Source organism: Engraulis encrasicolus, chromosome 5 (assembly GCF_034702125.1).
Source record: "Engraulis encrasicolus isolate BLACKSEA-1 chromosome 5, IST_EnEncr_1.0, whole genome shotgun sequence".
NCBI lineage: Eukaryota > Metazoa > Chordata > Actinopteri > Clupeiformes > Engraulidae > Engraulis > Engraulis encrasicolus.
In genome coordinates this window covers 52,601,638-52,629,147 of record NC_085861.1, presented here as the reverse complement: position 1 = coordinate 52,629,147, position 27,510 = coordinate 52,601,638, and the positions used below count along the sequence as shown (strand labels likewise).

At 42.0% G+C, this 27,510-nt stretch overlaps 2 protein-coding genes across 2 annotated transcripts in view; both read left to right on the top strand.

Moving 5' to 3' along the window:
• bcl3 (BCL3 transcription coactivator) overlaps positions 1–3,084 on the top strand; it is a 31,546-nt gene extending 28,462 nt beyond the window's left edge. Inside the window, exons 9-10 of the mRNA XM_063199726.1 lie at positions 1,187–1,298; positions 1,868–3,084. Coding sequence (XP_063055796.1) covers positions 1,187–1,298; positions 1,868–2,382 — 627 coding nt within the window. The 3' untranslated portion in view covers positions 2,383–3,084. The remainder of the gene's footprint in view (positions 1–1,186; positions 1,299–1,867) is intronic.
• Positions 3,085–3,244: 160 nt separating this feature from the next.
• On the top strand, positions 3,245–27,424 carry ddx61 (DEAD (Asp-Glu-Ala-Asp) box helicase 61). The gene is made up of 14 exons (XM_063199716.1): positions 3,245–3,444; positions 12,024–13,041; positions 13,146–13,209; positions 13,506–13,610; positions 13,830–13,959; positions 20,601–20,747; positions 22,128–22,222; positions 22,781–22,903; positions 23,421–23,549; positions 23,909–24,025; positions 24,752–24,815; positions 24,929–25,030; positions 25,460–25,686; positions 26,202–27,424. The coding sequence occupies exons 2-13, from the start codon at positions 12,866–12,868 to the stop codon at positions 25,675–25,677; spliced, it is 1,470 nt and encodes a 489-aa protein (XP_063055786.1). The 5' UTR covers positions 3,245–3,444; positions 12,024–12,865; the 3' UTR covers positions 25,678–25,686; positions 26,202–27,424.
• The last annotated feature ends 86 nt before the right edge of the window (positions 27,425–27,510 follow it).

Below are 27,510 nucleotides of genomic sequence, written 5' to 3'. Positions count from 1 at the left end.
CAGCACTCCACAGCACACAAGTGAACACTGCACACTGCACACAACGAAATTGCATTTATGCCTCACCCGTGCAAGGGGGCAGCCCTCAGTGGCGCCTCATGGGGAGCAGTGCGGTGGGACGGTACCATGCTCAGGGTACCTCAGTCATGGAGGAGGATGGGGGAGAGCACTGGTTGATTACTCCCCCCACCAACCTGGCGGGTCGGGAGTCGAACTGGCAACCTCTGGGATGCAAGTCTGACGCCCTAACCGCTCACCCATGACTGCCATCATACTTACTACGTGGGGCGCTGTGGAGCACTGCTCTAATCCGCCTTATGTGGGCACATTGCCCATAGGGACCTTGGCTGGGAAATCCAATACTGCTTTGAACAATCGTTCCGATCCGAAAGACATGGATTCTATCCCTCAGCGAGGGTTCCAGATCGTAGGTTCCAATCAGAGAGCAGGCAGGGGTTGAAAGGCGATCACTGCAGTTTGTTTGGATAGATACAACTGACATGATTGGCAGATGACACATTCGTAACACCTAATAATCGTCCATGGGCAATTGTAAAGCGCACCTTTCCTGCGAGAAATTGCACAGGAAGCATGTAAGATCGTCTGGTGTTAACCAGGCAACATAGGGACCCAGGTTCAAGTCTGGCTCGGGTCATTTCCCAAACATACCCCGTCTCTCTCTCTCCCACTCATTCCCCATCTTCTTCCCACTTGAAATTTTAACATATGTTCGGGGCCCTGCTCTGCCCAATAAACAATAGAACTCAAAAGAATAGTCGACAGCAACACAGCAATAAACATTATTTAGAATTTTTAAATAATTATTTCAGGGCCTACTTGGGATACCTTTGCGGACCACCCGTGGGCCCCAGCCTACAGTTTGAGAATCACTGCTCTACTGTCTTATCTAACACAGGTACAAATGCCCCCCCAAATAAACAACATTAGTCAACCTGGGGCTTATGAGGCATTGGTGACTGGTTGGGGTTGGATAAATAGTATAAATAGTATAAAAAGAGTATTAGCCCACAAGAGTCTTCGCAGGTATTTGTATACCTTCAAGTGTCATTGCTTGATGGCTCCCACCTTTTCGTTATTTTGTTTCAAGTACCATTCCTTTTCATTCTGAGTTTTTGGACAAGTATCACATGATGTCTTACTGATGCACCATCATATTTATTTTCAGGTAATAGATGTTCTGCGGGGTAAGGGGACCAGGAGCTCCCCACTGAAAGCTACTGATATTCAAACCTCACCTCAGCATACTGCCTCTCATGCCTGGCAGCTGAACATTCATGGTGAGTTGGACTCTGGACAGAACACATTTCAATGTTTTTCCGTTCTCATTTTGATTTCTCAGAGTTGTCAATTTCCAGAGGTGTTATGTTGCACAGCAGGCATTTGCTAGCCTAGCGCGAGCCAGACCCGTACAGCAAAAAGCCCCCGGGAGCAAATTCAATTTGCGGTCGCTAGGGGCGTCTAGATTTCTAGGCTAGGCATTTGCGCTTTCCACCTAGAGAACTGCAGTTGCTGACCACTGAGCTTCTTTGGATAACTTGACCTAGACCAGTGGTTCTTAACCTTTTTTGAACAGACATTCCCAAATGCCCCTCTTACAACATTGTAGGTCTGCCAATCTCCTCTTTGTTGAGAAACACGAATGAAAACCTTCTCGAATCTAAAAAAAACCACCACTCATCAGTTTTCGTTTTATCTGTACTTGTTTAATCACCTCGCAGACGTTTCAGAATTTACACCCTGTGTGTGAAATAGCGATCGCCATTACCAAGTTAAGGGCCCAGTGTCAACCATTAGAAAGTGTTGAGTGCCGCGTATCTCATCAAATGTTTGTCTACGTGTGTTTCAGGGCCTTCGTCTCCGCAGTACATGGACTGCTCGCCTGTGTCCTCGCAACACGCCCTCCCCATGAACCCCTTGACTCACGCAGCCCTCGACCCCTCGGCAGCCGGCACCCTGTCCAACCGGCGCTCTCCCATGGACGTCAAGGACAGGGCGCAGATGCAGAGGAGCCCAGGAGGAAGGCATCACACCACCGTGGTCCGGCGGGAACAGTTTCTCCCACGGATACCTCAGCCCTGTTTCTCCATCTACCCTGGCGGCTACGCACAGCAGCTCGGCGTGCTGATGCCGCCTCACCCACCCTACTCGACTGGTTTAGCAGGCTCCCTGTACCACCACCACCATCAGGAAGGCCCTGTGCTCGTCCTGCCTCCTGGCAGCTTCCCCCCGCAGATCCCCTTTTTTCCTCATTCCCAGACTGTTCTAGAACAATCGCGGTCCTCAAGCCGTAGCAGTGATCACTCAGACGTGTCTACGATGAGTGTGAACAGTGACAGCAAAGGGGAGAGTTACCCGGACTGAGGGGTGTACAGTAGGAGCTAGGAGGAGGCTCCACGACTGCACTGACAGTTCTACAAACTGACATATTCGACATGACGTGATTGGAGTAGAAATGCACGTTTCCACAACAGAGACCTGCCAGAAGCCTGCTGTGTCTTTTACCTCCTGAGAATGTAATTGCAATGACAATTTTTAACTGGTCACAAAAAGGTGGTTGGACCATGTATTGCAATGACCATGCCTGTTTGTCTGTTTGTCTATTTGTGTGTCTGCCCGCAGTGTTTTGCGTTGTCTGCGGATGGCGCCAAACAAACAACATTATGTGCCTCTGGTGTTGGCCAGGGGGGCAGAATGCCATCACTGATTGCTCTTGTTTCATCCTCAGAGACCATGCATTTCTTACTATTGTAATTAACAGAAATGCAGAAAATGCAGAAAATGCACTGATCCCAGAGGATAATAACAATTATGTATGTTCCCATGTTTTAAAATGTCTTTTTTAGTTCCTTTTGGTAATATGGTTGTGGTTACTTGTATGGTACAGTTACAGTGTGAGCAATAATACTGGTGTAATTATATAAGAATGAAAAAAAGCTTATTACATTGTAAAAAAAATATTGGCACAGGATATATGTTGACATGATTCGATTGTGCACCATTTTTGTCACCTTTAAATATAGTGTTTGTTAAATCGTTTATTTTTTATAAAATATGTTGACTTTATTCTGTAGTCGGCTCACTTCTTCACTTTGAAAGACAAAAGGTTGAAAATGCATGATGATTGGCATATCTTTTCAAGTGTGACATTGATTTTACATGTTTAGTTTTGGCCACACCCACCGAAAGCCAAATTTGAAATCGCGTCATTGATTGGTTAATTCCTGCACCTGCACAGTATGCTGGGAGCTCTTCCAGTCGCGTTGCTTTGGTTGAGAGTTGGGAGAAAGAACGAGGAGGACGTAGCGTCCATATTGTGCAGAGACAAAAGAGAGTCGAGAGTATGGACTAAAGAAGAAACAAAACATATAAATGTATTAACACCTTCGTTGATCGCATACAAGAAGGCATTCTACAAGTTACGAGGTAGAGTAAAACACTGGGCCTACATCGTACAAGTGGAAAGTCGTACGTGAAACTGGCGCTAGCTCTGGTTAGGTGTGATTTGAATGAACCGTTAGCACTAATGCGAGCATAGTTATGCTAATAGATCAATGCCTTGTCTTGCTACTAAACTTGTTAACATTAGCTGGGCTGCAGTAGCTATATTAGATTCGTCGTGACATTCAAATCAAGTTGAACTACGTTAAGTACTGTCTGGATAGGTGATTGCCTCCGAATAGTTAACTTATTGTACCTCAACAAAGTGCTATCTAGCATTAACTTGGGTTAGGTAGTATTTGTTCCAAGCTAACTAAACAGCAGACGCACATATGGCTATGCTACCTACCCACCTTATACATTTTCCATATTGAAGGCGGCAGTGATGGTAAAGTTACTTTACCATCACTGCCGTAAAGTTGATGAGAAGGCAGTGCAGTAGAAGTGTCTCAGTAAAGATATGAGTGGTAAAATCAATGCTAGCAGCTAATCTTGCTTGTATCAACTGTGAAAACGCTTGGCCGAAGTGGCGAGGTAGGTAACGCGCCAGGTTAAGAATCAAATTAATAATACTTTATTGTAGACACATGCTTACTCCAATACAACGGGGTGAGTGTCATTTCGTGATTCAAACATATCAGTTAACCAACCATACCAGTTTGTTCACTTAGAAAGTCAGACTACCTCTTCGTAAATGTCATATGAGCCTGCTGAACTAGCTTGCGCGTCACCGGGGGTAGTCAGTAGCCAACGGTGATAAAGTGCCTCAAAGCAAATGTTTGTAGAAGTTTTATAGGTTTTCTCTCTTAATTTAAAGGTTCATACTATTATCTTGAGGACCCCTCGTTATTGTAGTGATTCATGTAAAAACAAATTAATCGCAGGACTAACAAACTAAGTGTATAAAATGGGCAATCATTTGTCAGTCAACCAAGTACTGTAGAAGTTCATAACTTACCTTTACTATCTAATTGCCACTCCAAATATGCTGCCACCATCTTTGCTTTTTTAAACTAAGTCCTCTTGAAAGGAGGCACTACTGCGAGCTATGTGGCAGTACAAGGTACAGATCACTGTTTAAAGTTACCAGACTTAATTACCAGTTATGAACTGACTAATCACACACTTCTTTTAGGCAACCATTTAATTTGTGGACCACTAGTATTGGTCCTGGAGAAAAAACAGCAATCATAATTGGGGATGTACCAAATCCTGATTTTAAGGTTTTGCCTAATACCACATGCATACACTGCTTAAGATTTGGCAGAAACCTACTCCGATCACCGAAACCAAACCCTGTTAACAAGGGCGAAACCGAATGTTGGGTTTGGAACAGCCCTATTCGGATCGACCAAATATTAAATCCACTCGCTTAAGATTTGGCAGAAACCTAATGTCAAATCCTACTCTGATCACTGAAACCGAACCCTGTTAAAAAGGGCGAATCCGAATGTTGGGTTTGGAACGTCCCTATTCAGTTCTGCTAAATATCTAATCTACTGTTTTAATGGCAACTGCAGTATTTTCAACATTAAATGGGTATGCCACTATTTTGGGGCTTAATACAGAATACAGTTAAAATCGTTGGCCAGGGTTTATAAAGGTGGTAAAGTGGTATCCACGGATCCATTGACTTTCACTAGCTTAGCGACATGCTCCCTCTTTTAACTTCTCTTAAAGCAGGACAACAGCTTACATGAAAAATAAGACACTTTACCACCTTTATAAACCCCGGCCTACGATTTGAACTGTATTGTGGCATGCCCCTTTAAGCCTCTTTTCTGGGTGCCCTGCGATACTCATGAACGGCGTGATGTTTTCCAAGAGCGTTACGCCCATTTGTGGGAGAAAACAACCCATGCAAGTTAATTGGTGATGTTGGGGTTTAATAAACGAAAGATACGGACCTGTAGACTAGCGTTGTTCACGCGCAACATGCCGAAAACGTGTTGCGTTGCCGGTTGTTCAAATAATATAGCCAAACAGCCGTGGCTGAAGCATGGAATGTATTCATTTAGGCTAGCCAATGTAGCATGTAAGTCAATGAGACATTCGGTTTGTTTTCACTCATAAAGGGGTGTAACGCAAATTTAAGAGCAAAGTACCCGGATGACCGTTCATGAGTATGTTTAGAGCCCCCCTCACCTTTTTTTGTTGTTGTTTACTGCTGTCTCTGTCAATTGGCCAATCCAATTGGATTTTCAGTGAATACCCCTGAACACTTGGTCTTGAAGACCATTGTTTAAGGTGGTTTTGAAAACATAGTTGGACATGCCCATATACTGCCATTGTAAAGCCAATTGAGACAAATTCTATAGTAGCCAATTCACAGAGTCTGCAGCAAACAACAAAAAAAGGTGAGGGGGACTCTAAAACATTGCAGACAACCCAGAAAAGAGGCTTAATGTTGAAAACACTGCAGTTGCCCTTTAAGATGTGGCCTAATCCAAAACCGAGTACTGGAATTCTACTCTGATCACAAAAACCGAACTTCGTCAACAAGACGCAATCGGAATGCGGAACCGAATCTTGGATTCAGTACATCCCTAATATAATTATTTATAGAGGTGCACCGAAAATTCGGCAGCCGAAAATATTCAGCCAAAAACGGAAAAAAAATGCGCTTTCGGTTTTCAGCCGAAAGCCAATTGAGTGGCCGAATCGGAGGCCAAATAGAAAATGAATTTAAAATGGGCATTATTGAAACTTTTTATAACTTTTAACTGAACCTGTAATATTCAGTTTCAGTTTCGGTATTCGACCAAGTGAGTAATTTTATTATTCGGTTTCGGACACAAATTTTCATTTTGGTGCATCTCTTGTTTATTAATAATTTATTCAGCCATACAAATCTTTTAACACATTCAATACCAGCCGTTTTTTGGAATTTAGCTGTAGACTCCCAGCCAATTTCATCATTTTTTTTTGTCATTTTTTTGAACAGCCACCGAATATTTTGTCTTCAATCCACAGACAGGTGTCAGGGGTTGTTCGAAAGCCCAAAAACTCAGCTGTCTGTATATTTTCATGGTTTGTTTCTAGTTTATTCCATTCCGAAGTTATTCCACTTTAAACCAGCACTGGTTTAGGTAAAAATAGCGTTTTTTAACATTCGAACTGAGATAAAGCCTTTTTTGTCAGGGATGCGCTCTGACTCTCCAAGTTTAAATTGCGGATCTAAATGCATTTTCACGCCCGAAGACCAACTCCAGTAGCTTCCAAGTAAACTATTTCGATGCAAAAATCACCAGGTCAGGCTATTGTTCAGAGCCACATCATCTGAAATGCTATCTAGCTAATGCCACTTGACTGGCAGTTTTCGTTCTGTAGATAAAAGTAGACGTGTCAAAGTACTCACCTAAAATTAGGTTACTTCCTGCTGTGTTGCATGCTGTTTTTCATTGCAACCTTCCATTTTACACCTATCTTGATGGCAGCAAAACTCCTTATCCTTCCATCATACAAACCCCAACTCCGATGAAGTTGGGACGTTTGGTAAACAGTGAATAAAATCAAAATGCTATCATTTTCAAAACATTCAATCTATTCATTAGATAGAGAATAGTGAAAAGACAACATATTAAGTGTTAAAACCGAGAAAAAATATTGTTTTGGGGGACATATGTACTCATTTCTAATTTGATAAATCCAACACGTCTCAAAAGAGTTGGGACGGGGACAATAAATGGCAGCAAATGTCGAGGAAGACTAAAAACAAAACAAAAGACAACACTTAACAGTTAAATACATTAACCGATGAGATGATTTTATATAAAAAACAGTGTTAATTCCTATCTTGGACATGATTTCACCAGCTTAAATGGTGGGTGTATTCCTTGTCATGTTTTGCAATGTTTTCCTTTCTGTAGTGCTTACAGTGTGACAGGTCTTGACCAAAAACCCACCATTTTATCACCTGCTGGTCCTTATGATGGAGCCAAACTGTTAAAACATAGTAGAAAATGCAATTTGACCTTACTATGTGGCAGTAATCGAAGATTTCCCTTCAAAATATAATGCATGAGTGGCTTTTCATACTGTTTAAAACCCATTTATACCATTCAGCACTGTATTTAACTCTACAGATGAGTGAGAACATCTTAACCAATGCACTACTGCATCCGCATGCCATCATGGAGGCTGACTTTTGAAGCTAGCACTAACACAAGTTGGATGGTCCATTTTCACTGTAGCACAGGATGTGCAATGCTCTATTATTGTCAAAAAGAATGGACTTCTACAACTTCTGCTGACTTCTGTAAGCAAAGGACAGTTTCCCATGTCTTCTGGGTCTATTTCAAGTGAGCTCAGGTGCTTAGGAGAATGTTAAACCCCTGTATCATTTTCATGCATTAAGCATTCTTAATATGGTCAATTTTCAGTAGCTCTAGCACTCCAGGAATTAGAGTGAGACTACAGCCAATATATATTTCATGATGTCATGAACCTATACAATGATTTTATTAACAAAAATATGTCTTATATACACTCAATCGTGGTAAATCAAAGGGAATTAAAAAATGTATGTAATAACTATGGTAATTATTCCCTTTGCATCTTTAATTCTGAGTGACTCAGCCTCTCTGTGATGATCTTATACCTGGACACCTATATTGTCCGTCAGTACAATTCATTTTGAAATGTTCTTCTTTGTTGTTTTATCTTATTTGGATGTTTACTAAATTTCACTGATCCCCGTCCCAACTCTTTTGAGACGTGTTGGATTTATCAAATTAGAAATGAGTACATATGTCCCCCAAAACAATATTTTTTCTCGGTTTTAACACTTAATATGTTGTCTTTTCACTATTCTCCATCTAATGAATAGATTGAATGTTTTGAAAATGATAGCATTTTGATTTTATTCACTGTTTACCAAACGTCCCAACTTCATCGGAGTTGGGGTTAGTATGTTTAGGAACAGGCTAGCTAGCAGGACATGTTTTGATGCTCTAGGAAGTAAATGGAGACGTGGCGTGATCAGGAAGTGGTTTGATTCACAATAATACAACTCAAATACTGTGTGTAATAAAATGCACAGATGATGAAATATCCAGATCCTGACTTTGTAGTTTTGACTTTGTAGGTGTTTTCATGATCTATGTCAGTTCTGTTCATCTTGTTATTACGGAAATCATGTGCATTAGAATGTGTAGATTCAGAATCCAATGTAAAAACGTAATTTTACGGTTTGGGAGCCAACTCATGGGAGGCAAAACATATTTTTACGTGACTTGGTAGTGAATGTGTTAATATGCACAAAACCACTCAAGGACTGTACGCAACTGTTAGTTTTTTTTGATTGTTTACAGCCAATTTCTGGTACATTTCCGAAAACATCTCACCCATTTACCAAACCCAAACCAATGACGCTGAACTACAAGCACAATTAAAATCTTTACACTCAATTTTATTTTAAGTTCTAAAATTTTCATGAAGGAAAGTCCTGGTTTTCTTATGAAGCATGTCATTAAAATGCTAAGATCAATTGCTATACTACGTACACTAGAGGTGCTCCGATTGCTCGGCTGCCGATCATGACCGGCCGATAATGGCCAAAAATAGCCTGATCGGTGATCGGAAAAACATGCCGATCAAAAAACCGATCGAGAGATATTAAATTCCTCACGCAATCATTTTGCCTTTACACCTGGCGCTGCATGTAGGCTAGGCGCTGGCTCTGCACAGCTGCAACTGCACCAAAAGAAGGCATCTTTGCTTGTCTATAACTTTTCGCCATTCCCCCCTTCATTTCCACCATTCATAACCATATCTGCATCAACAATGATCTGATTTTCCGATCCATGCGCCGTTTACCTGACAATGTAATTTGCGATTGAGTACTCGCCAGTGAGCCATGTTACGTTATAACCTGTGTAGTTGCCTTGGTCAGCACGCGACAACTTCACGTTGTCAGCACAAACATGTCAATTATTGTTTTCAAAGTTGTAATTGGCAGTCAGTCGATTAGTTTGATAGTCGCTGAAACACCAAACGGCGACAGATGTGGTTAAAACTTGAGAGAGATTCAGAACGGTAGTGGAGCACTGCAACTGTGGACGGTGACAGAGAGGGGAGGGGCTCTCCTCACGAGGCTGCTCATTTAAAGCGACAGGTTGTTTTTTTCTCGTATGTGGAAGACTATTTGATGTAATGTTTCAGTTTCAATTCAATCTTAAATAGATTAGTTATTCTATGCAATAACTTATACATTGATTAATACTGTAGACTGTATTACCAACACTAGTCTGAAAGATAATAATAATAATAATAATAATAATAATAATAATAATAATAATAATAATTATAATAATGATAATAATAATAATAATAGCCTAATAATAGACATGTGCAAATTAAGATTGATTGGTTTATGGGCAGAAATGGTATTCAATAAGGATAATTAATAGGCTATTAATTATAGGCTATTATTATAAAAAAATAGGAAATCATTTCTATGATCGGTAATCGGCAGATAAGGATTTTTGGTGATCGGTATCGGTGATCGGACCCAAAAAATGGTGATCGGAGCACCTCTAACGTACACCTTTCATACCTTTCTCCAGTTAGCAATCATCACTCCATAAGGACACGAACAGATGAGTGGATGTATTGATTTCACAGATCTTAACGAGTTGTTGAATGCTAAAACATGTAAATTACATACAGGAAAATGATGCAAGAAATCACTGTCATGTGGTTAGGCCTAATCAACATTTTACAGTATGTACAGTAACCTATGTAAAATGGATTTGTTTATTGTGAGTATATCTGTGTGCTCGGTGTCTAATCACAATATTTCAGTAATTTACAGCACAAATACCCACTGCAGGAAGTGAAATACTGAAATTAATACTGAACAGAATAAGGCCTTCCGTAGGTGACGTTGAATAGTATTTTACCACATCATGTTCAAACTTTTCATAAGAGTGCCCTTTCAAATGATTGTGTGTTTGTGATTTGATAGCAAATTCCTTTTAGAAGAGAGTACATCATTTTGCAGTCCCTCCAGGATTTTGCACTGGGATTTTGTGATTTTTGCGGTCAAAATGTCTGATTTTGTGGCGGCATTTTCTCATTTTTTGCAAAGATTTTGCACCCCTTTCTGGATTTTTTTGGTAACTGAAAACCACAATCAGTCTAAGCAGGCTTAAGACAAAAGAGAGAGAGAGATTCAGAAACACGCTTCCTATATAATAGGCCTAGAATAATAAAATATTGACAATAATAAAATATGTGATGTAATAAAATATATAAAATAGAATGTGTAGAAAAAATCAAGGCCGCGACACTCATAAATCTCTGTCGATATTTTAGAACGACTTCGGGGGAAAACGGGACTGCGCGTTATGAAAAAATACTTGTGGGTATCCTACCAGTAGGCTAATGAAGAGCGTCGCGGGGTACAGTAGCCAGGTTGTATGCAAGCGTTTACAATGTCACCTGTTGAAAGACGCGTCTCTCTCTCTCTCTCTCTCTCTCTCTCTCTCTCTCTCTCTCTCTCTCTCTCTCTCGTATTGCAAGCTGTTGCATATTATTTGCTTGATGCAAAGTTGTGATGGCATACACGCTCTCGTTGTGACATGGTTGTGTGCATGGTTGCATGGATTCGCAAGACTTTATTGCAATAACACAGTGAAAGCGTGGAAGGGCCGTTCACTTCCTATCTCGGTGTCCTTGACTGAAACAATTTGCAAAACTCCACACTTTCGAATCCTTTGCGATCGGCATTACAGTGATTGTTATCAGAAGGCTTGTGCCTACGCATAGACATAGACCCTTAAATTACAAACATTAGCGAACATTGAAAAAAGATCAGACAACGACCGTCGGGTAGCATGCTCATGAAAGCGACAGGGGAGAGTGGAGAAGTTGCGCAAAAATGTAACGTAAGATGTTTGCTACTGTGCGACAGCACCGCCACTATTTCATGACTGCATAGGCCTACACTTCTTCGTCATGGATAAATGGGCAACAATACTTTTTCCAGCCAGGATTGCACTGAAAAGTAGGCTACTGCTGTTAAAAAAAAGGTCACGGGTGTGCAGCACCGACGCCTGCGTGTATGTGTGAGGGAGGGGGGGAGAGAGACGCGGAGCAGCTGAGATGAGGGTCGCGACTTGCGAAATAGCAGGCAATTATTTTTCAATGTTTCAGTGACATATTAACAAAAATGCTTCCTATTGGTTTTCGTCTCCGGTGGTATTGTAGTCACATTTTTATTTTTTTGACGAAAATATAGGCTAAATCAATAAACCCCACAGAATGTTGAAGGGGACAAAGGGGAAATTTTGCGGGGAAAATGCGGCTTTACAGGAATTACGTGGCATCGTGAAATTATGCGGAATATCATTGAATTTGCATGAATCCACGCGATCGCTGAATTGGACTGATTTTGAGAGAAGACGCTTTGCAGAAGTGAGCGATTTTGCTGGTTGTGTGTGAGTTTTTGGATTTGTGTAGAGTTTTGAGAATTCGAGACATCAGAACATGTATGTGAGCAGTTGAGAGAAACTGTAAGAGCAGGTGTCAACTGTTGATTTTTTTTTTTTCCCCTACTGCAGAATTCACAGCAGTTTTCCAGATCGTTCAAGCTGACTGCTGGTCACGGAAGACAACAGACTAAAGAGAGAAGGAGCAAGAACTATTAAACCATCAAAGCACAGACTTCAAAGTTACCAAACTGGATTCCCAGCAATTCAAGGACATTTTTTGGACTTTTGGAGATTTAATGTGAAACCATTTTTTAAAGCGTTTTTTGGAGAGAGGAACTTGGACTTACCCACTGTATTTGAAAACGTGTTTATTTTTGCAGGTAGATCAGTAGGGTCAATTCTTGAAATTCTTGAATCTAGGGTCATTCTTTTGAATGTAAAAATACAGAATATAAAAAAGCAACAAAAAAAAAAAGAGCACTTTGCTTATTAGACAAGCGGTACTATTTCAGTTGTCCAATAGAAGTATCAGCGTTCAGCAAAGCAATTGTGATTTTCTTTAAAAAAAAACAAACAAAAAAACAATATTTGATAGTCCTGTCTTAGCGTTGCCATTGCAATTAAGCAGGACGTGAAATCCCAAAGAGTCACTTGCATATATAGATTTTTATATTGCGAGTTTGTAATTATTTATTCACATAAATAATATTTTCTCTTCTTTTGGGAGAGTTCTTATATAGCTTTATATGCAGACATTTTTCATACGTCAGACACTCTTCTTTTCAAGAGTTCGCTGCGTACCAAGTGTGAGTTAATCACACACAGGCCAAAATCTCGAAAGTTCTTGAAACAGCAGAACTGTTTACATCAAAGGGCATTTCCTTGAAGCCTATCAGAGAAAGAAACGAGGAGAACTTTTTTATTTTTAAGGAAAAAAACAAACAAAAACATTCAGGAAGAAGCTTGAAGCCATGGCAACTGTGAGAACAGAGAACCTGACCTCTGTCATGGGACTGGGCAAACCGAACGGCCAGCTCAGGGGACCATCCATGCCTGCTACACTGCAGTCTATTGCCAAACAGCAGGCCAAGCCATCCAGCGACGCCCAGAGCGGAAGCACCATACCCCAGACCAGCGATGGCATTCGGTAGGCACAAAAACACACGCACTGCACACACACACTCAGAAGCTGTGTCATGTTGTGTGCCATGGCTAATCACTTGTGGATTGTTGTTGCCACGTCATGTGCAGGTTTGGAGATGACTGGAAGAAGTGCCTGCAGCTACCACCAAAAGACACCCGAATGAGAACCTCAGTAAGTGGCATTCGAAATGGAACTCATGTCAGGTCACATGCTGATCAATATCCAATTTTTCATAATTTAGTATTATTGTAACATGTAACAAGATTTTCATGGTGGCAGCAAGGCATGGTCAATTTACTGTTAACCACAGAGCTAGTGGAGTACGTAGTGGCATAACTAACAGTTTACGCCAACCAGATGACTAGCATCGTGCCACACAGGGATTTGTGTATTGAAAAGGCCGGTGTATAATATGAAATTTTAACCAGCCCTTACTTGTAATGCCTAACCTTTTGCTTCACCTGCAGGATGTGACCGCCACCAAGGGGAATGAGTTTGAAGACTACTGCCTGAAGCGCGAACTACTGATGGGCATCTTTGAGATGGGTTGGGAAAAGCCCTCTCCGATTCAGGTTAGCCGGTCTTGATAAGTCAGTTGCAAGAAAATCTTTCAGACTTTTTGGAAGTGTCGTTAAGTTATTGGGCAGTTCACTTGTTGTTATCGTTATCAAAAGCATGACATCCCCAGTCATCTTCTGCTTGGTTTTTGATTGCTTTACATTTTTTAATGAAAATTGCTTTGAAATAAAGGTTGTGCTAAATGTAATGTGGGTTTGCTCTTTGCCTTGCAGGAGGAGAGCATTCCTATCGCCCTGTCAGGCAGGGACATCCTTGCTAGGGCCAAGAACGGCACGGGGAAGAGCGGCGCCTACCTCATCCCTATGCTGGAGAGGATAGACATCAAGAAGAACCACGTCCAGGGTAAGAAAACCACAAATAGGCCTTTTTCACTCATCAGACACTTAATAATTCAATGCATTCAAGGCAGGTATATTGTAGCATCCGGTGGCATAGATATAAACTTGCACTCCATTGTTTTCGGTGGAAACTAGGATGACTGAGTGAAATTGGTCAAGTGGCCAGAATTTCTTGAGCCCATTGGAGGCCAGATTACGCTTCCGACCTGAAAATATACTGGCCATGATCGGTGGATCGGTGGTATCGGTATCGGCGAGTCCCAACAAATCAGTCCCTCCAGGAAATCGCGATGTTGCGATCGCGTCGTTTTTCACAACTTCAATGAATTCCCGCGAATTCTGCGCGAGAGCGCAACTTTAACCAATCACAGCGATTTCCCGCAACTTTGAACACTTTGAACCAATCCATGTTGCGCTGACTTCACTGATGTCGACAAACTTCCTTTCAAAAAGGATAATACAATGAAAAAAATACAATAAAAAGTAACCTAGCAATCAGTCCCAGCACTTTATGCATGTACAAAGTTGTCGGTGAGGGGGAAAAACTAATAAATAAGAATGTAGGAAACGCCATGTTCTCATTGCGCGTCTGCTCGCATGGTCACAGGAGGGAAAATGTATGACTAGTCTGGCATAACCAATATAGGCCTACATTTTTAAAATGTGCTAGGCCTACATAAATATATAATTAACACTTCATGACAGTCATCTACATTACGCCAAGTATAGGGCTCCTACAACAAGATGTGTGGTTTTTTTTTTCTAAAGTGGTCCACCTGCTGGACCACTTTGGTGTTTGACTTATGCGCATACAGAAGGCAACATTTTCCCTCCGAATTGAGATGCGCAAATGCCTTGTCCACAACAAAGGAGTAATTTCCATCCTTCATTGTGAATGCTGCGTGCGTGCCTGGCCGATATAGTAATATCTTTCGCGCAAATTGGGCTATGGCTGGATACGAGCACTTGGTGACCGTGGTGACCGTGTCGTCATATCACTTTCGTTTAACCTGGCGCGGTCAAGACCGAACATGAATAAAACCAGATCAGACACGTTGGAAAGCTGTGGGAGTAAGTTGGAAAACTACTTTCTGTCTCTCCCTCTCCTTCTCTCTTCCTTGCGCGATTGACGGTAGGCCTATTGATTGACAGCTGAGACCTCCGTTCTGCAGGCGACGTGGTGTTTTATAGATAACAATCTCGTCGTCTTTTATATTCACAAGAGCACCAAATTTAATATAATTTCTGAGCATTATTCAGCAAGCACCCTTCACAACAGGAAATCTGTGAACTCCATCCTCGTTACATTGAATGATGATCATCAGCCGTTAATTTAGCCTAAAGCCGGCTGACTGCGCGGGAAAACAAAAAAAAACCTAGGCCTGTGCCTTCTTTCGAAAGCGACCCCTCCCTCTGCTTTTATTTGTGTTGCGTTTGACAAGCTTGAAAATTAAACGCTGACACAGGCAGGCTATGTGTAGCAGACGACTCACATTAACCAGGATTTCAGTCACAAGAGTTCCTGTCACCTACCCTCTTCAACTGGGTGGACATGCCCAATTCCGCCCGCCTACTTATAGTTAATTATGTATCCACTGTTTAAGTCAGGAATGGATATCGACATGATACGAAGTTTGTATGTTTACAATTTGAAACGGTGATGACATTTAAAACCGAGTCAAACGGCCACAAACAGCATTGTAATGAAGGGTGTCGTAATGGCAGCATGAAAGAGATGGAACTTTTCACGAGGACATTCTGGCTAAAAACTCGCCCTGGCCGCTTCCCTGCTTTGCTTAAGGACCAATATTATAATATAAAAATGGAAATAATATAAAAACACCAGAGGACTGGAATGTGGCAGTGTCCTTTACTTTCAAGCGTGCGGAGACGCATTAAAAATCGCAACAAAAATCGCACCTTTCACTTCATACCGCAACAAAATCGCAACAACACAGTAAGAAGCTCCGCAACTTTTATCGCGATTTTCTGGAAATCCTCGTGCACCATCTGGCAATTCCGACCGCGATTTTTTGAGAAAATGCCCGCGATTTCCTGGTGGGACTGACAAATAGGGCACTGATGCCATTTACAGATGCTTGTATGACAAACAGCCTTGAAATTAGTTATTTCATAGAGGTATTTAAAAAGTATAAAAAGTTTTGCTGGATTCACTTTGTATATTTTTCCTGTTTCACAAAAGTAGGCAGCAGCCTGACAAAGCCATGCAATGATTTTACATCCAAGTAGTATGCACTGCAGCCCTTCATATATACATTTCAAATAGGGTGGTATTGGTATCGGTATGGTATCGGTATCGGCCGATACGGCACAGCCAGGTATCGGTATCGGGGCCAAAAAATGGCATCGGTGCAACACTAGTCATTACTAACAACTCCACAAAGTTTCGTCCAAATCAGTTGATTGATTTTTGAGCTATGCTGCTGACAGAATCTTTCCAAAAGTCCTGGTTCCGGTCCGTGACCCGGATCACCACCAGAATTCAATCACTTGTTCCTTGGGTCATTAGCAACAACTCAAGAAAGTTTTGTCAAATTCCGTTGATTAGTTTTTGAGTTATGCTGCTGACAAACAAACAGACAGACAGACAGACAAACAGTTGAGCAAGTGAGCACAGAATGCACTCCCTCGCCTAAGTGTCCTCTCAAGTGGAGTAAAATGGTAAGGGCAGGTTACATACTTCGTAATAAATTTATGCACAAAGCGAGTCTACTTCCCCTGACAAAGTTGATAGATTGTTCATTTGTTAGCATTTATACTAATGCCTGCTGCACATTGGGCAATACGGTCACCGCATCACCGGAGTGGTCCCGCAACCAAGGTCTAGTAGTGGCTGGTTTGAAACATGGCGGATGGAGCAGAAAATGCCACCAAACTTCTTTATTTGAACACTAAAAACGCTTCGTTTCACTTTTTTGTAGTGTGTTACTGATAAAGATCATGTGTGAAAAGTATTGCTGTGTTTGGTGATGAATTTGGTTTTTGTAATTTCGTATCAAATCATAAATGCTTGTTTTCTTGTCCACCTATCTAGTGTGGATTATGTAAGGGTTAACGTTCGGCAAGAAGGTCGCTACCGTGGAATAGCAGCACGACAGAGAGAATCTTTAGACCCCGACGCGGAGCGGAGGGGTCTTGTTCTCTCTGAAGTGCTGCTATTCCACAAAGCGACCGACTCGCCGAAAGTTAACCCGCTTATTATATGGATATACTTAAATGATTCACACATGCGGGGACATTTCTTTAGACCTATTTAATGTTAAGATTGTTGCTGCGCAAAACAAAACAGTGCCGTTGTGGAACACCGCTAGGCAACAGCTAGGTAGGCTAGCCAGGACAACAGGTGTTGTCTATCACAGCAGCTGATTAGAGTGACAAAAGACCGGACACCCTGCGGAGTGATATGAAACATTCGCTTTAGCCACTGACTTGTATACAAGCCAGTGGCTTTAGCAGTGAACGTCTTGTTGCCATTGACAGCTGTAGCCAGGACAACGGGTGCTGTCTATCACAGCAGCTGATTAGAGTCTTGTTGAAAAGTCGCTTTAGCAGTGAAAAGTCTTGCTGCCATTGACAGCGGTCTGTTATAGACCAACCCGTCCGTTATCGAAAAATAACAGACGTCCGAACGTTGGGGGGCCCCGTTGAAATGAATGGAGCATTCGACAGATGACGTCACAACCATATAATAAATAATGATAATGTTTGGACATTATTGCTGTTTTTAACAGCTTAAAACGTATAAATAAATATATATACACGTCGCATCGGACTAAACGTCGCACATTTTTGGAAGGTTATTCTACTCATGGAATCTGCGTTCGGATAACTGGCACGTGGTAGCAGGGTCTCCGCGGATCCTTAAAAAGTCTTATAAAGTCTTACTTTTAATATTTGTTTTTTAAGGTCTTATAAAGCATTATATTTCGCCATTTTTTGGAAATGTGGTATTATATTTACGTGGGAGGTCTTATATTCCCCTAGGTAGCTTGAGTGTAAGAAAAAGGTCTATTTTTTGACGCTATAAACCTTATTTAACCGGCATACGTCCCTTATCAAGATGCGGAAAAGTAGATGAAACTGATCTGTGTTTATGGCGCGGCGCAGCGCAGCCCGCTGGCCACACAGCGGGGGGCAGCCGCAGACCTGTGGGCGCAGCCAGAGCCGTCTAGCCTACTTGCATGTTCTATTAGAAACAGTCGAAAAAGTGGTCGAAAAAATATGAACGTGAATCGAGATGGGTAGATAGATGCACGTTCAGTGTAATGTGGCTTGAGGACAAGAAATAAAACGGTTAGCTGCTATCCAAAGCAACGTCGGAATATGAAGCTTGATGTTAACTGTGTCGGGAGGACGCATAGCCTGATCAGTCGTTGAGTGTAAGTTTTAAATCTTGTCTATCGTAAGCATGTTAGCCATGCCCTCGCGTTTGGGTAGAAGCGTTTGCTAAATGTAAAGGGTTAATTTCATAAAGTCCATTATGACCGTATTCGAAAATAAATGTTCCTTCATACAATAGCCTACACTTTCAAAATCGCCTCTAGTTCTAGATACGTGACAGGCTATTTGAGGCCTCTGTCAAATGCAAAATGATTTCGTTAACATGATGGCAGCATGAGGAAGTGAGCGCGAGGCAATACGAAATCGGATGAGTAACAGAATATGTACGAAGCCAATTATCTGGCGAGGTGCGTAATGTCCAAATCGGTAACCAGATGGGCAACGGTAAACGCGCTAAATGCTTGTTATGGACATGCTGGAAATCGCTTCCAAGTTGTGCGCTGTTTGTTGAGAACAACAAACTACAGACAGGCTGCTCAAATTAGAACGCTTGCTTCTGCTACCCGTCTCTGGTAAAGCGAGCTGGAGGAGGAGAAACGGCACTCAGAGTAGTCGTACATTTAACCCTTTTGACACCAGGTGTCATCTCTCCTAATAGCAAAGTGCATTCAACTATTTATCCATCAGAAATGATGAATTGTTGAGCCATTTTTAATGTGTACATTTAAAGGCATTTGATGAACATTCATCTGAGTTTTCCATAGGCCGTCAAAACATGCGTGGGACCCTCAATTAAAAGCCAGTTGTCAGTTAACTGACCATATGCATGCATGGTGTCTGTAGGCCTACAGATCAGTTACACCTTGCTACTGCTTACACTGTGTTTACCCTAGGCTACACTATAAAAGCACAGTAGTCATATAATATTGTTTATTATATATAATTATGTACTAGGCCTACATTTCATTATAGCAATGCAAACTAATAACATTAGCAATATTGCAATGCCTCACCCCGAGCGGTGGTCTTATTTTTTATCATCAGAGGTCTTATATTTGTCTTAAAAAGTCTTATATTTGATGATCCAAAATGTGCAGAAACCCTGGGTAGGCTACTGCTTGAAGACGGCATGGTTTTATAAACGAGCATCTGAGAAGCAGTGAAAATGCGTCCAGAGGTGGTACTGGTAATGCACCAACTATGCTGGTTCGCCAACCGCCATAAAAACACAAGGAGAAAAAGAAGAAGAAGAAGCAGTCATAACAGTGATAAAAGCGCCATGTTGCCGTCTCGGAGGCGGACTTTCTTCTGCACCGGACTGTCCGGATCCCAACTGCATACAGAATGTGGTTCTCCATAGACAATGAATGGTTAACTGTCAAACCGGATTCGTATTACCGCATGTAATGTGCAGGGGCCTTAAGTGGGATTGAGCAATTCTAGCGTCACATAGCGCTGTTAAGAAGTTAGTTGATGATCCTCTCCCTCTCCCTCCGTCAGTGGAGACGCATGCAGGTTCCCAACATTCACACACTCCTCTCCCCATCGTCAAACTGTCGTTCAAACTGTAATAAGGTTTCCATGATCAGTAAAAAGTCTCTAGTGAACTACAGACACAGAGGCATCCCATATAACTGCTTAGATGTGCTGTTTACAAATAATGTGAAGCACAAAATTAGAGCTCCCTGTTTGTGGAAAAAGCCAAGCAATCTCTTCTATGAAAAGGATACAACTTGTCAAATGAGAGGCTTGGCGCCCTAGAATCGCTTGCAGAGTTGAGTGACACCGACACACTTGGTGATCGGTCCATGTTTACCATGACTAAGGGCAAACATGTTTTTGTCAGTGCATGTGGAAGTTGGAGTCTCCCTGATGGTCTAATCTGGTTGACTTCAGAGGGCTTCAGTCGGTTGTTTTGGTTTAGTTTGACTGCCGTTATTGTGTCATGAGTTGAATGACCTTTGGCTGAAATATATTCCTTGGAAATGTATGAGATACTATTGCTATTTCTTCTCTGTGTTTTGGTTACTTTAATATTGTTCCCTGGTAAGAATAGAAGGCATCTGATTTTTTTGTGTTGATTAATGGGATAAGATGCTTAAGTTGGGAAGGATGCTCTATAAATCACTGATGCACAGTCACAGCACAGTCTCGGTGAATCAAGGTGGATCATTTCCAATTTTCATGTAGTTTAGACTAATGTCAGCTGGAGTAAAATCAAGTGTGAGTATAGCGTAGTGTGAACAGGCATATCGGCCGTCATTTTCTTTCCTGCTCTGATATTTCTTGCATATGAAACTGAAAAGCTCAGTTTTCAACCGTTGATATCCCCCCCCTCCACAGCTATGGTGCTGGTGCCCACGCGTGAGCTGGCCTTGCAGGTGAGCCAGATCAGCATCCAGATCAGTAAGCACCTGGGCGGGGTGAAGGTCATGGCCACCACGGGAGGCACCAACCTGAGGGATGACATCATGCGCCTGGACGAGACAGGTACTAACTCCTCTCTGCTCCTCTCCTCTCCTCTGTTTCATACCACCTCTCCTCTCCTGACTTCTCCTTTGATGACTCCAGAGACATCCTGAAAACCTGATGCATAGGGTGTACGCATTCTTGTGAGCATGGATAATGCATGGGTTTTTCCTCAGCACAATTGACATTTTCAACTGAATTTGTAGCAGTGGGAGATCTATGCAAACGTATTGCCGCTTGGTGTAATTTCCTACGAACTGGGCTTTAACTTTGGTTGTATGGCTATTTTTTGTTGCCATGTTGGGCAATCTGCTCTTTGGTGGAAAGCTGGAAAATATTCTGTATTAATATCATCAATGATGGACTGCTTGTGCGGTAATCAAGTTTTTGTACTGGGTGTTTAACACATTCAATAGCAGCCTTTTTTTAAATTTAGCTGTAGACTCTCAGCCAATTTCATCATTTTTTGTCATTTTTTGAACAGCTACCAAATATTTTGTCTTCAACCCACAGACATGTCAGGGCTTGTTCGAAAGCCCAAAAACTCAGCTGTCCGTATATTTTTACGGTTTGTTTCTGGCTTATTCCATTGCGGAGTTATTCCATTTTAAGCGAGCACTGGTTTAGGTGAAAATGGCAATTTTCAACATTCGAACTGAGATGAAGCCTTTTTTGTCACGGGTGCGCTCTGACTCTCCGAGTTTAAATTGCGGGTCTAAATGCATTTTCACGCCCGAAGAACAACTCCAGGTGATTTTTGCATCGAAATAGTTTACTTGGAAGCTACTGGTCACGCTATTGTTCAGAGCCACATCATCTGAAATGCTAGCTAGCTAATGACACTTGACCGGCAGTTTTCGTTCTGTAGATAAAAGTAGACGTGCCAACGTACTAACCTAATTTTGGGTGACTTCCTGCTGTGTTGCATGCTGTTTTTCCTTACAACCTTCCATTTTACACCTATCTTGATGGCAGCAAAACTCCTTATCCTTCCGTCATATGTTTAGGAACAGGCTAGCTAGCAAGGGCTGTGCTGACAGGACATGTTTTTGTTTTGATGCTCTAGGAAGTAAATGGAGACGTGACGTGATCAGGAAGTGGTTTGATTCGCTATAGTAAAACTCAAATACTGTGTGTAATAAAATGCACAGATGATGAAATATCCAGATCCTGACTTTGTAGGAGTTTTGACTTTGTAGGTGTTTTCATGATCTATGTCAGTTCTGTTCATCACATTATTACGAAAATCATACAGAATGTGCATTAGAATGTGTAGATTCAGAAACCAATAAATAAAAAAACGTAATTTTTACGGTTTGGGAGCCAACGCATGGGAGGCAAAATGTATTTTTACGTGACTTGGTTGTGAAGGTGTTAATGGGGATTTATCTCTTGTTCCAGTCCATGTCATCATCGCCACGCCAGGCAGGATCCTGGATCTCATCAAGAAAGGCGTTGCCAAAGTGGACAAAATTCAGATGGTGATAATGGATGAGGTGAGAAACAAGGCATTTTGTTGTTCACACAGTTGCACTGCATTTACGCTTAGCAGCTGATTTTATCCAAAGTGATTTACAAGCGAGGACCTAATTGGTAGCATACATACATTATGTACAGAACTACAGAGTAGACGGGCCACGCAGGGTTTTGACTCTGTGGGTCGAATAGCATCACATACATGCATGCATATGCAGTACATGCACCATCCTCATGCCATTCATGGGTAAGCGGTTAGGGCGTCAGACTTGTAGCCCAAAGGTTAATGGTTCGACTCCCGACCCACCAGGTTGGTGGGGGGAGTAATTAACCAGTACTCCCCCTCATCCTCCATGACTGAGATACCCTGAGCATGGTACCGTCCTGCCGCACTGCTCCCTTGGGGCGCCATTGGGGGGTGCCCCCTTGCATGGGTGAGGCATAAATGCTATTTTGATGTGTGCAGTGTGCAGTGAACACTTGTGTCCTGTGGAGTGCTGTCACAATGACAATGGGAGTTGGAGTTTCCCAATTGGGCTTTCACCTCACTTCACTTTCATGTGTGTTGGCTCCACCAGGCGGACAAACTTCTCTCTCAGGACTTTGTGACCCTCATCGAGGACATCATTAGCTTCATGGACAAGAAGCGGCAGATCCTGCTGTACTCTGCCACTTTCCCCGTCACTGTGCAGAAGTTTATGGTAAGGCTAATGGCTTCGTGGTGACAAATTTTGACTTCAGCACTTGATGGTCCCATTGTGTCCTGGAGCGTCATATACGCTGCCTGCATTCATGTTCTTGATATTTGAGCCGTTTTATTAAAAATGTGGGAATGTTAGAGCTGAATGAACACATTCTAGTGCAAAAATGAAGGTTGTAGCTTTTAAATGCAACTGATTTCATGTTTTTATGTGCTTCTGAGGCTGAGATATTCAGGTTTTAATAAGGAGAGAGCACCTTTTCCCAAAAAGGGCGTAGGCAAAAATGGGTTAAGGTGGCACCATCAAAGTGTTCCTGTTATGAGTGCTGGGAAGGTGTTACATTACCCATCAATGCCTAGCCAGAAGCTCAATAATGTATATATATATATATATATATATATATATATATATATATATATATATATATATATACATTAAATCAGACACTTTCGAGTCTGGCATTAGGTTTGAAATAACTTAAATTATGTCTGTTTTGTGTGTGTGTTTGTTTTGTAAGATGAAACATCTGCAGAAGCCATATGAGATCAACCTGATGGATGAGCTCACCTTGAAGGGCATCACACAGTATTACGCCTACGTTACGGAGAGGCAGAAAGTGCACTGTCTGAACACGCTCTTCTCCAGGGTAAAATGTTTTGGATGTTTGTTATTTTTTCATTATTATAATTTTTCTCTGAAGGACTAGCCATGGTGCAATTTTGAAAAGTCCACGTCAAGGCATCATGTTGTAAAAACATGGGTTGTGTGACCTGTTAAATTGTAGAATTTCTCTTTGCACTATGTATAGAATTGTTTTTTTTTCCTACATCATGCTTCAAAATGACACATCACAGATTGAGAATCAGTATTTTGACTGTGAGGTTGTGAGTCTCCCAACAACTTGTTTGCCGTTTCACGCTCTTCCCTCTCTCTCTTGCTTTCTCACTTGATCTGTGGCATGATGGTCCATTTCTGACATGCGGTGTTGCCCTTCTCTGTCTACAGCTGCAGATCAACCAGTCCATCATCTTCTGCAACTCCACCCAGAGAGTGGAGCTCCTGGCCAAGAAGATCACCCAGCTGGGCTACTCCTGCTTCTATATCCACGCCAAGATGATGCAGGTGTGTGTAAAGCTAAGCTATGTATATACTGAGCGCGGCCGACGCTACCGGAGTAACGGAAGTCAATATTTCTCTATGGAGTGTCTGACTAAAGCGACCAAAGTGAATTCACCAGGAGCGAAGCAACCAGAGCAAATTTTGGCGATTAATGTCAAGCTAATATTATGGTAATAGGCTATGAAGCGTTTCGGTGAAAACCAATTGGAATGTTCATATCTCCGAATGTCCCAGGCTGTTAAGCCAGAGCCGCTATGTGATTAGCTGAATCAAACATGTCAATGTCACGTCCGGAATGAATAAAGAAAATTCATAGCAAAACCTCTTCAGCAACCTCAGCTACCTGGGTTGCGTAGGTCGTATCTGGTCAACACGCAGCTTGAGAGAGCGTCCGAGTCCATGTTACTCCTCCAGTCGTGTCCTGCGGCCTTGTGCCTTTTTTGTCATGTTTTTGCAAGGTATTGAATAAATGGTTATCGTGACCTCGGGATGTCATCAATGACGTGGAGCCTCCCATCAGGGCGTCAGAGGAAACAACCAGATCAGTGAATTAAGACGCACCCAGAGAGCGAAGATAAAGGAGGTTATCAATGGTATTAGCCAAAGCCAAGCATATCAGCCGTGCTTTTGAAGAAAGGAATGCAGTCTAGGTTTACTGATGGGTAAAGACAAAATGTTTCTTCCAATGCTGCTTCTCTGAGCCACCATGTTTCCTTGCTCTCCTCACAGGAGTACAGGAACCGTGTCTTCCACGACTTCAGGAATGGGTTGTGCAGAAATCTGGTCTGCACAGGTGGGTAAATCGACTGGGAGCACTTCAGAGCATGTCTTTCGCAAAGAGTTTCTTTTTCACTTTGCTGTCCATCGATGTCTTTAATAACAAGTGTTTTTTTTTCCTTTGCACAGATCTTTTCACCAGGGGAATTGATATCCAGTCTGTCAATGTTGTCATCAACTTTGACTTCCCCAAAAATGCAGAAACGTACCTGCATCGCATTGGCAGATCAGGTGGGTAGTTTAATGTACGCTGTGTAACCTTAATCTATGATCCTGGATCAGTGCTAGTATTGTAAGGGTTGGTGTAAGTGGGAAATAAACTGAAGGAGCCAAAAGAATGTGCTTCTGTATGTATGTATAGATGTCATTGTACATGTGTTGGGAATAAACCAGGAAATAGTTGGTCTGCACACTGAGCTTGTGCTCAGTTCTTCAGATCATTTCTCAGTTAAAACGTACGTTTCGACCCCCCTGGATCACAGTTTTAATTAAACAGTTATTTTTGGGGCAAAAGTTCAGCGTACAGACCAACCGGTTCATACTGCCTGCTACTGTTATCTAGTTCCTGCTGAAGTTATTTAGGATGTGCACATCTACACGACAATGAAGATGTCCACTTAATACTTCTGACCCCTTCTCCTCCTCGTTTGCCCCTCTCAGGTCGTTATGGTCACCTGGGCCTGGCCATCAACCTGATCACGTCGGAGGATCGCTTCAACCTCAAAGGCATCGAGGACCAGCTGGTGACCGACATCAAGCCCATTCCGGCCACCATCGATAAGAGCCTCTACGTGGCCGAGTTCCATTCCATTGACCCGGACGCGGATGAGGAGGAGCAGGAGGCTGCACGCAAAGCAGCAGAGGCCAACGCGCATTGAAGATGGCTGGTGAGTAGCGACACATAGGGTGGAACCAGTTCCTCCTGACCTTTTCTGTTGCTTCTTGCCTCAGTGTCTCCTCACCCGGTAATAAGGTAATGTCAACTGAACTCAGCCCTCTGTCATGACCAAATATTTGCGACTGGGCACGGCAAGACCTGCCTTTCACCTGTCCATGGAGCTCATCCCTCCCACCACTAAAAGTTTCTCCAGACCCAGCTTTTTGCTACGTTTTTGCCACTGTCCACATTACAGATAATAATGATTTGTTATTGAGTGGGGTCAGTTAACTGCTGATGCCAGGAGTCCTGGACCCCGTTCTCGAAAGCATCATTGCTAATCAGTTAACAACTTACTTGATTGCAAAGCAATCTCATTGGAGACCTAGTAAGTTGCTAACTTGGTTAACAGCAATGTTGTTGAGAAACGCACCCCAGGATAAATCACAAAATGTTTTCACCCTTGCTGATAAAAAAAGTGTTCCATTCTTTGTTCTCATTCTTCCTCAACTTTTTTCCTCATAGGTACTGCAAGGAGATGGCTGGCATTTGAGCTGAAGTGGGCTATACATGAATGTCTATTTTTAGATTTTTTTTTTTCTTTTCCCATGAGGACTTTATTTCCCACCTGGAAAATTGACAGTTTTTTTTAATTATTATTTTTATTTTGTCAACAAAGGAATCAGCCTCTAAACAGCAGCGTCCTGTGAATCATTGCTTGAGAGCTGCCAGATTTTCTTTTTTCTCTTTACTCGACCATTTTGTAGCCTCTTGTTTTCTGTCAAATTTGACCATGTTTGATGAAGTTTACTTTTCTTTTGATCCCCTTCAAATGTTTCCCGCTTGTACTTGTACCTAAAGCTACAGTGCTGTCTTCACCATGATTGTCTGTACTGTATGTGTGTATGTTTTTAGTTCCTTATGACTTCTTTTTTTTCCCCTTTTCTCTGTTGGTGTGAGCGGTTTCATCCAGATCATTCACTTTTTAAAGTTGAAAGACACTTTATGTGCAACTTTTAAGCACATATCACTTAGGCCTAGGCCACATGGTTTCCCCTATAATGGTCTAGTTTTATAGTCCATTAGTTCGGGTACAAATCCCACCGTTGACTCCCTGTACAGAAACTGTGTCTCTCTACGGGTCAGTGATGTATGGCTACTCAAAGCCATCTTCTTCAATCACTACTTCCAACACTTGTTTGCTGTTTCACACTCTGCTCTCTCTCTCTCTCTCTCTCTCTCTCTCTCTCTCTCTCTCTCTCTCTCTCTCTCTCTCTCTCTCTCTCTCTCTCTCTCGTGCGCGTGCGCCAGTCAGACTTTTCTCAAGTGCCTTAATCAGTTCTTCCATTCTACCATTCCCTCTCTACGCTACCCTAAGCTAGCTAAGCTGAGGAGGGATGTTCAAGACTAATGACTGGAAGGAGGTTAACGCTTGGTCCACCCCTTGTGAAAGTATACTATACTGTGGCATTATTTGGCATGTTCACTTGGGAAGATATGTGATGTGTGGCAGCTGTTAGGGTACATGGATTTTTTTTTTATTTTTTTTTGACACTGAGGTCGTAAAATGGTTCAGTCTGACCAAATTATCTACTTTCAGTTATGAGTGAAAAAAAGGGTGCTGAATTGAAAAAAAGGTATATGTTGACACAGGAAAATGTAAGACTATTCATCAATGTGACCTACCACTGCCAGCCTGTAATTCTTTAACGCTTTGGAAAAGAAATAAAGTTCATCTTCTTTCCCCATTTTTGTCTGAGATCTTAATCATTTCATACATGAAGTTTACTCATAATTGTGTAATCGAAATGGTAAATCATCCTTTTTTAAATTC

Coding starts and splice junctions, on each gene's coding strand:
- ddx61 (XM_063199716.1), top strand. CDS start 12,866: ATGGCAACTGTGAGAACAGAGAACCTGACCTCTGTCATGGGACTGGGC. Junction 23,550..23,908: donor TGAACACGCTCTTCTCCAGG/GTAAAATGTTTT, acceptor CTCTGTCTACAG/CTGCAGATCAACCAGTCCAT. Junction 25,031..25,459: donor GCATCGCATTGGCAGATCAG/GTGGGTAGTTTA, acceptor TGCCCCTCTCAG/GTCGTTATGGTCACCTGGGC.